This window comes from Euleptes europaea, chromosome 4 (assembly GCF_029931775.1).
Source record: "Euleptes europaea isolate rEulEur1 chromosome 4, rEulEur1.hap1, whole genome shotgun sequence".
Classification (NCBI taxonomy): domain Eukaryota; kingdom Metazoa; phylum Chordata; class Lepidosauria; order Squamata; family Sphaerodactylidae; genus Euleptes; species Euleptes europaea.
In genome coordinates, this window is record NC_079315.1 from 54,774,527 (window position 1) to 54,788,062 (window position 13,536).

Genomic DNA, 13,536 nt, shown 5'->3' on the forward strand with positions numbered 1-13,536 from the left:
AAAACTACACGCAGTTCTGTATCAATGACATCTACTCCCTTTCATCCAAATTCAGATCCATGTGCTGGCATAAGTAACTCATTAAGGGAATACCTGGAAAGTAGGACATAATGGGTACAAGGCCACAACTCATTACAAACATGTTTAAACTATGGCTGAGGAAGCACTAATTGCATTCAGAACTTTTCTGAATAGTGGCCTATGTTCCAAAACAGTCAAGCACATCATTGCACCCAGGACAAGACCACCTCTCCTATAACCTCCTGAAAAGCCATGTCACTACTTGGGCAATATGATGTGTGAATCAACAGCTATGATTTTGGTAACCTTCAGTACTATTTGCAATGGGTGAGATCAAAAGAACAGTTTGCAGTGTTCCACATGCACAGTGGTGCAAAGGGCTGTGAATTAGTGATAGAGCATCTGCTTTGCATGTAGAAGGTCCCAGGTTCAATCCCTGGTATCTCAGATCGTAGGTGATATGAAAGACCTCTACTTGACACCCTAACAAGCCACTGCCAGTCTGAATACTATTGACCTTGACGGACCACTGCTCTGATTCAACAGAAGGCAGCTTCATGTGTACTTTTCCAGCCTATATTAACCTTGACTCCCCCCCCACACCTTACCCCAAGTTGGGAGACTGACAAGAATAAAATTCAAAGCAGCACAAAAAGGGACTGGCTTGGAAAGTAAGATCAGCATGCGTACACACACGTACATACACCATAACCAGAAACACTATCTGCTGCTCAGTGGGGCTGTCTGGATCCTGGCTGAAGTTACCATATAAATGAGATGTAAGCTATCCTCAGAAGAAAACATGTGCATACTCATCCTTTTATATGATTCACAGCAACCATTACATTATACCATTACTACAACATGCTACTTCAAATAATTAACACCTGCCCATTTCTGAAGATTCTGTAATAGCAAAGTACTTGGTTTTATCACAGTATCCTAGGTGTGCTCATTAGTACTTAATTAAAAGCTAGACATTCTTTTTAGAAAGCTAGGCCTAGGCTCAGAAGCAAAATCTGAAATGGTGCATGTGCACCTTAGAAGATAATGCACATTATTTTCCTTCTATGAAGAAACTTAGAAGGTAAATTGCTGACTGTGTTCTTGTTCACATGCAGAAGCCAAGTAGTAAAAATAAAAATCTGTATCACAACTGGGATGTCATCTGTCTATTCTCCTAGTTCGTTTTTTCACATGCAATAGTAGCATTACACATTACTAGTGGCATAAAGAAGAAAATTGTACATGGTAGCACAGTGAGTAACATCCATTCAAATCTACATAAAAAGATAGATGGGAAGGATTATACACAAAACCTGTGCAGGGGTGCTAGAGCTACAATGGTGTAGCCATCTATGTGTGTGCAAAGGTTTATAGATTTCTTCTACATCGGCAGTAACTGTTTAGTCACAACCAAACATATAGGCACAGTGAGAAGATATGTTGCTTTTCCTTCTCATAAAGAATCCAGTCAACCACCAGAAAATGAAGCATTTAAAATATAGCTTAGTATAGTATTTCAACTATTACTGGGGAGGAATTTTAAAACACTGATCTACCCTGTCAAAGCTGAGCTACCATCAAGACTGAAGAAGCTGTGCATACAACTAACATTTGCATCACTGAACAATGGCTCAAAAAAAGGCAACAAATTTGTGGAAGACCAAGTCAAATTTAGTTTGTAGTTCACTTTTACAAAATTGTGACTATTGACAGACTGAAGAGAGGTGAGAAGTTTATTTCAGTGTCAATTGAAAAACTTGTATCCCAACCAAAAATCACTCAAAAGTTTATCTTTTTAAGATTTTTTATTTAAAACCAGCCTAATCATTCTTGAAATAATTAAATAAAAAAGAAATTACAGTGATACAAAAATGCTGGCATATGTCAGTGAAATTAGAAATAAAAAGCATACACGTCAGCCCATATCCTATCTATTTTAATTTAAAAGATAAAATACAATTTCTAAGATTCTTAAACCATTTTCAGAAGAGATTAGATAATCTCCCAGCAACAAAAATATAAAAGCTTCAGGAGTACTAGGTGTGGCTATCTTATATAAAACCAATTATGTGAACTGAACATGACTTTATTATTAGACCATCTAATTCAATTCCTCTGAATGCATGATGTAAGACACTTCTGAGCTGAAAATGACACTTTCCCAAAGAATATTTTTTTCAACCTGTGTTCTGCTTGTTCTTGGATTTATTCTGTTCTCAAGGTTGGGATAGTAAGAACCATGCTGAAACAAGAAAAATAATACATGAAAACTAAGAATCAAATATGCTGGCCTACTTTGTTCAAGAGTCTATGCCATTAAAGTCAGAGTCTTCAAGACAGGTGCAGTATTGTACGTTCACCACAATAAAGAACGAAATGGAAAGACAGCTATTATGAAGAAGAAGCAGGACAGTGAACAGGCAAAGGCCACCATCTAGCAGCATCCTACCTCCTTTGCCAGGTGTTTTGACTCGCTGTCCTTCAGCTTTGAGTTTATCTATTGAATTGGGAGCTCATGGGATTCTCATGAGGTACAAGAGCTTTTAATAATTCCACCATCATGCATGTATCAGCTTAGTAAAGATTAAACAACTGAAGACACTCCAATGCTGGGGGACCTAGTAGAACAGTCCATTTCTGGGGGTTGACAGATTCAATTGATTTTCTGGTGGCTCTGCAGGAATTGCCATCTGATAAACTGGTAGACCTGTCAAAGACCTAGATGATATCTTAAATGAAGGCACTGCACATATAATGAACATGATTGCTCTCAAGCAGCTAGTGAGTGCCTTGATTTACTGAGGAGCTAGGAACAATGGCTAGAATACCATAGGAAGAAAATTTATGCTGAAGTTGATCAAACCTTGACTACAGCATATTTCAGATCCTATTCTGTGGTGACAGTGACAAAGAAATGTAACTTTTCCCTACCGTTGCATCCACTTAGTGCTGAAAAACAATATTTAACAGGGCCTGTTAAATGATGAGCCTCAACAGGAATTGGTGATCTCTTGGAAACTTGCTGTGACCTATTTGCAAAGCACTTTACAGATAAAATTGATCTTATCTGACCTAACTTAGACTTCACATGGTAATCTGAATGTTTTTCTTGAGTTTTCTGCTCATCATGTTCCTATTAATACTCTACAAGTTGTGCAACCTGACAATATTGTCAGGCTATTTGGAGAGGTGTGGGCCAGTACATGAAAAACCTGGCAAAGAAAGGATAACTCAAAACATTGGAGTACGTTGGCCCTTACTATAGGAGAGATCAGAAACCATAAGATTTTTTTGAAAGAAACAACTTTGTATCTCCTCAGATCTGCACAACTATAATCTAGTATCTAATTTACCTTACATGAGCTAGGTGTTCAAAGGAGTAATATCCTTTCTTGTCTCCCATACTATTTAACATCTTTATGAAACTGTAAGAGGAGCTCTGCTGCTTGAAAAATAGACTGTGGGGGTAGCCAGGAACACCAGCTTAGTCTGGTTCACTAGCTGAAGTCATTCCTGGAAAAGACAGATGCGTCTAAATTCACATATATCTTGGTAGTACCCAGACTGCACAGATATCCTACACTATATTTGGTAATGTGCTGAACAATATCAGGAAACTTCAGCTGGTTCAAACCACAGCTGGAAAGTTTATTTAGGGGGGTCACGGTAGTGATCATGACCCTTAATCAAAAAGTAGGGTCAAACTGACCTGGAAAAATATATTAATATTAAACATTTTCTCCTGAGTATCTTTGGTGCTGTCCTATTCCTTTAGTGCCAAAGGGAAATATTTACTACATCAGCAGTTCTCCTCCATAATCAATATCCAACATGCATCAAATGGCCCTCTTTCAAGTGCATGCATGGAAAGCTTTTTAGTTCCTCAAAACAATAATACATTGAGAACTGCATCAGCTACACTTTAAAAGCAAGGTTAAGTAAAAAGGTCATATTTTCTGCACATGGCTATAAGGTCAAGTCTCAGAGTGAATGTGATTGTAGAGGGCCAAAATTCAAAGGCCCTAACCCAAGTTCTAATCAATCTCACCCATGGTTGAAAGGGAATTTTTGCTGGCAGCAGCACTTGTTCACAGTAATTTGTAATCAAAGGCTGAGTGAACAGGTATGGGAAAGGATCTGGACAAACTTCCACAGCTACTCATAGAAACAGACATAGACCAGTGTCACAGGAATCCTGAACTTCTGGCAATAAACTGAAAATCACCATTAGGCATGGCAGAGAGCAGTGTTTCTCCATCTCAATGGTGAAACCATATACATTAGAAAACATAGGTCAAGTCTACTCCATGTCACAGTACCTTCTCTCAGCCTCAGGTGATACTCCAGCAACAGCTATGCATCAAAAAACATGATCTGGCCATGGTGATCCACACTCGGATCACATCCAGGTTAGATTACTGTAACATACTTTATGTGGGACTGCCTCTGAAAACTGTACAGAAACTTCCAGCTGGTCCATGATGTAGCAACAAGGCTAAATATATGGATCATATCATTCCTTGGCTGAAAGATCTGCACTTGCTGTTTCAGGGCAGAATTCAAAGTGCCAGTTCTTAACTTAATGGCCCTTAATGGGTTGGGGTATTTGAAGAACTGCATCCTCTGGTACTATCCAGCCCACAAGTTGAGATCTTCCTCAGGAACCTTGCTATGTGTCCCCACCAGCAAAGGTGAGGTGAGTGGTAACCAGAGAAAGGTGACACCTCACATATGCAATGCCCTCCCCCTTGAGGCTCACCTGGCACCTACTTTATTATATTTTAGGCATCAGAGCAACACATTTCTCTCTACCCAGGCCTTTAACGTTTTTGAAGTTCTGCTTTTAGTTTGCTTCTAGCCTAGCAGCTATTGTGAAGACAATGTTGCCAGATGTTTTATGCTCTGAGTTCTTTTTGGCTGGGTTTTTAATGGTTTGATGTTATGTTTTTATGATTTTTATCTTCCTTTATTTTGTGAGCCACATTGAATAGGTGGCATATACATGTCAGATAAACGGCTTAATGGGCTGAGCTACTTAATCCCAGCAAACATATCAGTGCATTCTCTAGTTAATGTTCTGGAAGCTAGGTGGTAGTGGCTCCCATTCTTTAAAAGAAGTATAAGGTGTTTCCATATCCTTTTCCTGTGGCAGAATGTTCCTGCCCCTCTTCTTAGAAAACCAACAGGGTTCCATATTCATGTTAGCCATGTGGGTTTAAGCTCTGTCCTAGCAAAGTATTCACAAGTGCTCTGGAGTACTCTTTTGGACCCCTCCCCTTTGGGGGGCCCAGATCCATTTGAGGAACTCTGTAATAAAGGGTTGACCTTTTTCCCCCTTTGCAGATGGTGGCATGCTCAATGCAACCCCAAGGATTGTTTTTATTATTTCTATGACTTGCTTTGGAGTCTAGTTGACTCCAGATCAGTTAAGGAATTTACTATATTTACACAAAAGGAAGACTAGTTCTTTTCCCAGGTGCACTGTCAAGAAAAGGAGGTGGTCATCTTAATATCCTGCAGTGGTGATAAATTTACTTCTTACTAATTTTGTTGTTAATTCTTATATTTATGATCTTTAAATGCTACCACCCTTAATGGAAACCCAAAGTATTAGCAAAGATGACCAGCGAGATGCATCAAGATGCTTCAAAGCATAAGCAGATAAAACCAATCATTATTAATATGTCCACCTCTTTAGCAGAGGTCAGACAACAGATACAATCTAACCTGGCACAATGTAGCAATTATTAAAGCGGAAATTAAGACATGATAATAAAGCCTAGTTATTAAAGTCCCACAACTAAAGAAGTACATGTATAGCATCAATCAAAACTAGAATGTTTTTCATTAAGACAATCTGGAGTAGCTCAAAGATTAATTATTAGAATTGTCTTTTTAATTTCATTTCTGAGCAAATAATAATAATAATAATAACACTTTTGTTTCTAGATACAAAGCAATGTTACATAAAATATGGTTAGCAAATTCATTGTAGGAAACCTGCAGTAGCCAATACATATACACATTCTTGGGAGAGTATTGGTACAAGATTGGCCTCAATATCACAAGTCTGGCAACCAATCAAGAAAACTGGGAAATACCATAAAGGGGCTAAGTAGGAACTCTACAGTCAATGTAGGGCAAGTTTTCCAGCTTTCTGACTTCTCTTATGTTTATGCTTTGGTCCAAAATCTGCCTGACAATGCACTTTGACAGGTTTGGGGGAATTTTTACATCTAGCTCTTTCTACACTCACATTATCCAGTCTAAGTAGAGACACACAACATTAGTGTTTAAACAACAAGGATCTTTTTATTATTTATATACTGCTCTAAATGTCCGACAGTTTTCCGAGACATGGAAAACATCTGAAGGATTACCTAGCCATTCCCTACTGTTAGTCATATGTGCACAAACCTGACACTGGAGCACATTAACATATTAATTCTAAACAAAAAAAATCTGTAGCAGCTGAAAATATGCAAGAATATGTACATGAACTGGACAGACTGTGAGCATGTTAATGGTTGAATGTTTAAATGATGGTCAATCTTGATACATTTTTATTGCTTTTTACATCCCTAAACATAAGGAAGCAAAGCTAAACTTCTTTGTTATGCTCTCCTATAAGTAGGTAAAGGGAAGAAAGATGTTATGGTGGTGGTGAAAAGTGCCATTTATGGTGATCCAATAGGGTTTTCAAAGCAAGAGACTAACAGAGGTGGCTTGCCATTGCCTGCCTCTGCATAGCAACCCTGGGCTTCTTTGGCGGTCTCCCATCCAAGTACTAACCAGGGCTGACCCTGCTTCGCTTCTGAGGTCTAATAAGATCAGGCTAGCCTGGGCCATCCAAATCAGTGCATTTTAAAATATATTTCCCAAATTTAATTCTGCCTGTCCCTTTCATCTTATTTTCATTGACTGACTGTCCCCAAATATCAAAGGGCTTTTCTCTTGGCTAGGCTAGATACTTTTCCCTTTACTGTTCTGGTGGGTAGATTTTGTGGAGTACCCTACTTGGATAGATTATGTGCAAGTGGTTATCTCATTTTCTTTGATAGTGTGTTGGTCGCCCCTTTGAAAGATCTTTGGATACAGCCGGTGATAGTTTCCGATGCTTCCCTTGCTTCTATGTCTTCCTGTTAGCGGATACTGATTTTGGAATTACTTTGGCTAAAGCTAAATTTTTGGCAGCAGTGGCTTCTTCTATATGAGTTCTGCCTGCTTCAGAAGTTTGGTCTCTAAAAAATAAAATAATATTATTTGAAATCTTACTCCAAGTTTTAGCCAACAAAAGATACCGCATAAGAAGTTAAACACAACACATCTTGATCGCTATAATATACCTTTACAGGAAATAAAAAAATTATTCCCCCCCATCCTAAAAAAGTGTGCTCTCATTTGGCTCAGAATACACTACAGTTGAGGTGCCCAGAAACTACCCAACGGAAGAGCTAAGCCGTTTTAATATTACTGCTTGCATTAAATGTTCTTTGCGTCCATTTTTCAATTTTACAACAAAATACATAACCTTGTTATTTATAGGCTTTCTAAAGATTAACTACATGCTCATAATAAACTCTCAAGAGGTTAAGTTCATCCTCTTAAACTTCACACACTATAATCTCAAAGATAGCTGGCAACCACAGCCAAGAAGAGGAAAAATAATCCAGCATTTTGCTAATCCTTTAGTCAATCACCTCATGCAATGACGGAGGCTGACCCTTTGGAGGCTGACAACTCAATCTGTCTCGCAAGCACTGTCAACCCAAGAGATACATGTCACAGAACCATTAGGAGCACACCTCAGAAGGGAAGGTGGGGAACCAGACACCCATCAAGTATTAAACTCTCTATGAACAAGCTAAACTATAATACCCTCACAGGTTGCCTATATCGTGTGAATGTGCCATGTTGCCTTTAAATTTTTTTTTTAAATCTTCTATTCTGTACCAATCTTGTCTATCAATTTTACTGGTTATCATGGAAGACTAATTATAACTGCCTTTATATTTCCCAACATGCCCAACTGAACACTTTTAATTTTCCAGCCTGTTGCTTAACTTCCTTCTCCAATCCCCTCAAATTCTACCAAGATAATCCATTTAAATCCTTCATGCCATAATCTGGATTTCCTCAACTCCAGCGCAAAATATACCATTCCATTTAGATATAGACTATCTCATTTTATTTTTAAAATGATTATATTTCAAATTCACTTTCTCAAATAATTTTACCTAAAATTGAAGGCACATTATTAAAGCTTCATAGAAATGGAGATCAGAAGTGTCTACACACAAATTAGATCATGCACTTTTTCTCCCCATTCTTTGCTTGTTCATACATACTGTTTGTTATCCTTTGCACAGCAGTAACTATCAAATTGCATAACACTATAATTGTACTGTTTGGCTAGAACCAATATACAGAGACAGATGTCCTGCCTACAGCTTTTCCTTGGTAAAGAGACGCCTTTGTTCCTTCCTCCAATATCCATTTCCTCCTTACATTTTACTTGCTTGCTTCTTTCAGAACCAGTGTGCTTTATTACAAAACATGCCTATATTTCAACAATTTTTCATTTTTGCTAATTAGAGGTGTGCCACCCCCCTGCCATGCTCCTTCCCCTTCTCAGTCCAAATGGGAGCACCAATTCTGCCTTGCCTTCAGTACCTAACTCTCAATTAAAATTGGCAGAAATTAGAAACAATTAGTGCTCATCCAATATGAAAGATCATAGCCTTTTTGGGGGAGGGAGGAGAATGAGAATCAGTAAGAATATAGATTCTACCTACAGACAGGAAACTATCTGCAGAGTACCTGCTAGGAATACACTTAACATCCCTCTCAAATACAGTCTCCTCTCCCATCCCCCCTCCTTTGCTGCTCCTACTTTTATGGTTCAGAAATATCTTTAAGACTTTTAAGCCATTGGCTACTTGATTGTGTTTCTGATGTTGGAGAATGCATCAGCCTATTTGCATTTTAAAAAGAAGTATTTCATGCTCACAATAGAGGCCTGAACCGTTAAATTGCTATTTCTTTTATTAGCTTGAAAGACATTGCGGTTTAAGAGCATGGCTTCCACTATTGTTCTTTACACTAAGTTGGGCCCTCTGAACAATACTGACAGCTGCTATCAAACTGGGCTGCGTTTACTTTCTGTGCAGCTGCTGCTTGTAGGAAGAGACAGGCTCCTGATGCCTCCTCCCCTCTGGGGAGACAGGCTGACACAGTGCATGTTCAGTGAAGGGGAGCAAAGGTCCACTGAATTGTCAGCCCGATTTTATGCTACTCCAATTTTCCAGAGTGCACACAATCCCTTTCAAACAAAATCAAGCATATGTCAGAGCATGAAACTTATTGTGCAGCACAGGATAATTATTGATGTATACAAATGTACAAAGGGGAAGAGAATATCTTATTGGATCAAACTTCTTGGTGGGGGTAGTGAAGTTTGCAGCTCACACAACTGTTTTTCAGGCGATAATAGAATTGTCAAAACTATACAAGAATCCTCAGATTAGGGATGAGGCTGATCTTGTTTGGTTGAGCTGAAAGGTGATTTATGTGCTGAAGTATATACAACTTCTTAATACCTCAAGTATTCTAACTCAGGCAAAATAACATTCTGAATTTTTTTGAATGAAACAATACAAATTATTTCAATCCAATATGCTAGTTTAATTGAATTAATGAGTTTACTAGTAAAAAATTATACAATCGGAAATTACCAGAGTAAATAAATAAATTATGCAAATGAAGAAGAGAATACTATTACAAGAACAGTAAGAAATAGTGTGATATATCTGTATAATAGGGGGACAGTGCAACTTGCATTCAACTGTATGAATTTGCTTAAGAGATTTTTCATGGAACATTGTTGTCCTGGGTTAGAGTTTCACACTACCAAGAAAGATCAGCCAGACATAACAGAAGAGTGTGCTATTCAAACTTCACTGGTCTAATGTTAAAGGTTTTAATTAAAATTTTGTTTTCATTGTTCAGAATGTTGACTCAGAAGTTCAGCAGGTACATATGAAATCTCTTAAAAGAAAACAGGCCTGTTAACTGGAGCTGTTAGGCTGTCTTGCAGTGGCTAATGCCTTCAAATATATACACAGACTATGTGAACTTTGGAACTGAACTTTCAAATTAAGAATTTATGAGATAAGCAAAAGGGTTGTGAAAGCAGTAGAGAAAGAGGCTTAATTACTCTTTTTTAAAACAGTTGATTGGATGTGGGGGGGACACACAAGGATCTGGTTCAAAAAGGGGGTCTGTTTATGCAAAGCTAATCTGTCAAGTGTAATAAAGCAGCTTGAATAAAATTTAAGCTGAAAATCCACCAACGCTCCCCATCGCAGGGAGGAATGGCTATTAAAAGGAAATGAAGGTCACCCTCCCAGTTTATTTCACCTAATTGACTGCCAATAGCTTACCACAGGCAAAGCGACAGCAGATCTACAATTCAGAAACTGATAAAAGGAGAGTTTTCAAGCAGAGGCTCATTCTTTTAATCCTCCCTTGCTCTTATGTTTTTTTCCCTCATCTCCAGTCGGGATGTAATTTTAAGCACAGATGGATTAACTGGTTCCATTGTCTGTAGACGTCATTGGACTATGGCACTGTTAATCCATATAGCAGCATGTCTAATTATCATTACAAAGTGTCTGAGGAACTATAAAGACCAGCAGGGCATCTTCTCACAAGCAATTAACATAAATTGATAAATGAATAATTTGAGTCTGCTCAAGGCACTTGCATATGAATAAAATCAAGAAAAAGAAGACCACTCTTGTTTCCAGCTCCTTTTGCTTAATGTGGAAGGGAAAGAAACACAAGTGATATTCTAGAGAGCACAGCACTGGGACATGGGAAATTAACCCATGCAGTGGAAAGTATGCATGGGGCATGGAGTTCAGCAATGCAAAATGAATTACTTCAGATTGAAAACCACTCACAAAGCACACACCATGAACTCATCTCTGCATTTTAGATTCAAATGTCATCATAAGCCACAGTTCATAAACCATGGTTTGATGAGCTCCAGTTTAGCATAATGTCTGAGTGCAGGCTATCCAACAAATACTAAACTGGGATTCTATACCACAGTGCAGGGGTGTCAAACTCAACTGTTACGAGGGCCGGATATGACATAAATGTCATGTCAGGCCAGGTAATGCCTCGAGAGGGGGGAGGGGTGGCTGCCTCATGGGCTGGATAAGAGCTCTCAATGGGCCCAATCCAGCCCACAGGCCTTATGTTTACCACCCCTGCCACAGTGTATACCTGGCTTGTCAATTGCAGCTTGTCATAACAAATGACTGCAGAAACCCCTGTTTGTTCACAGTATACCCCTTAGTCACCTGCATACAGAGAAGGAAGCACAAACCAACAGAAGGCCTGGCTGCTGCAGCCACAGCACTTTCTAAGGACAATTGCTACTGCTTCCTCCTGCCTTAAATCAATTTGCCCCATTACTCCCTGCTAATGATGACTAGACAAGTAGGAATATGCTTTAGAGACTTCAGCCTCTTGCAAATTTAAAAGGCAACTAAATACAGAGGTAATTGTTTCAGAGTATAGTTTAGGGAATGCACTGAAATGGCTAGAAAGAAAAGGCTAAGAGAATGAGGCAATGACTATCCTTGGCAACAGCAACAAGAAAGAGGCTTGGCTTCTCCTGGGCATCTTCCTTCTGCCATTCTCTTTCTTTGTATTTCTGTTGACCAACAGCAAGTGCAATGCACATGTAGTAAGGCTTTGTCAGCAGCCTAACAATGCAAGTGAGTTTAGGATAGCATTTATGGACTCTGCTCATGACTGGAAAAGAAGGCGAGTAACTGAGATTTGCAAATAAACTGTGGTCTGTTGTGTACATCTGGAAGGCTAACGAGGGCCTGTAACAATAAACTCAAACTTAAACTAAACACTTCACTGTGACATCTCTGATTGCAGCCTGGGGCTAGTTAGGACATTTGCTTGCTTCTTTGAAATGAGCACCACAGTACAAGAAGCTCAAGTTATCAAAGGATAAAGATTCTGCAAATAGTAGATACCAAAAACAAGGGCACAAAGAGAGATAGTTCTGATATGCATGTATAATGAGCTGATGCTTTCTTATAAACTAAGCTTTCAGTGATTCTATCAATCCTAAAATGCACAGGTAACAAGACAAACATGCTTCAGAAGTAATCATTATGTTATCAAACATCCAAACATTGCTTAAATACATAAAACTACAAGAACAATAAGAAAGGAAAGCTGGTTATACACACTGTAGGAGGTAGACCTGGAAGGCCACGTACCCCGATGATGGCATTCAGTTCAGCCATGGTCACTTGTTTGGCACGTTCTACTGCTTGAGCCACTTGCTGTTGATGCTGGAAAAAGAGAGAGAAAGCACACACCATCACTGGCCTAGAAACGAAGTGGAAGACATGGGTGTTTTATCAAAGGCAGAAATATTCCAATACCATCCTGAAAGTTAACAAATATCCTCTGTGGAAGTACAGAAAGGATGCAGCTTACTTTGTAAGAAGTACAGGTAGTCAGTTTTTCAAATGCAGATTTTATACTACTCTCCTAGTGACATTTACTTTTGAATATGGATGCATGCTTATGGCCCACATATTTCCCTTATCCACTATTCATAAGCCAATGGTTGAATGTCAACACGCGATGAGTCAGACTTTTACAATTCAATTCTCCAGGTTACACAACTTAAATCATTCACATTATAATGTAGTTTCAAGAACAGTAGGTGATTAGGCCACATTCTACAAGCCGTTGCACCAGCAAAACAAACATTTAGGAACAGCTACAATAAATGATGCTAGGGCTGTTAATACATTGCTGGGAATACAAAGTGCAGTAAGAGTTTTAAAATGTTATAAAAAAATCGCTTTAAAAGGGCTTTTGGATACCATGGCTTATAAATGGTTGGAAGATGTCTTCACAGCTAAAGGGGACAAACAAAGTGCGAACAGTATTTTTTATAACGTTTTCAAACTCTTAATACATCGCTGGGAATACAAGTGCGGTAACAGCCTAGATCTAAAACACAATTTGAGACACTGGTTTCCAAAGACAAACAACACTGTTTAGGAACAACAATATAAGCCAGGGGTGTCAAACATATGACCCATGGGCCAGAACCGGCCCCTTGAGAGCTCTTATCTGACCCAAGAGCCAGCCAAGGCAGCCACCTCCTCCAATCCCAAAATCTGAGCAGGAGAGCCTGCCGTGGGCTCACCAGTTGAAACAGCCACACACACCTCAGTCCCAATCTGGGCTCGTGAGCCCGCCACAGGCTCGAAAGCCAGGGCAGCACCCCCACACACTCTTGATCTGGGCTGGCGAGGCACAGCCCTGCCCAACCAAGTCACATTTATGTCATATCCGGCCCTCGTAACAAATGAATTCAACACCCCTAATATAAGTCAAGACTGCAACGCTGATTATATCTACTATTAAGTAAGATATAAAACAGCATGGCAGACTGAA

The 13,536-nt window shown here is 39.1% G+C and overlaps 1 protein-coding gene across 2 annotated transcripts in view; it reads right to left on the bottom strand.

Moving 5' to 3' along the window:
* Positions 1 to 13,536, bottom strand: part of LOC130476017 (transducin-like enhancer protein 1) — a 96,893-nt gene that overhangs the window by 59,135 nt on the left and 24,222 nt on the right. The window contains exon 6 of one of the 2 annotated variants that reach the window (XM_056847820.1): positions 12,339 to 12,413. In XM_056847820.1, coding sequence (XP_056703798.1) covers positions 12,339 to 12,413 — 75 coding nt within the window. Of the gene's footprint in view, positions 1 to 12,308; positions 12,414 to 13,536 lie in introns of both variants that reach the window. The other variant, XM_056847819.1, reaches the window with a different exon arrangement.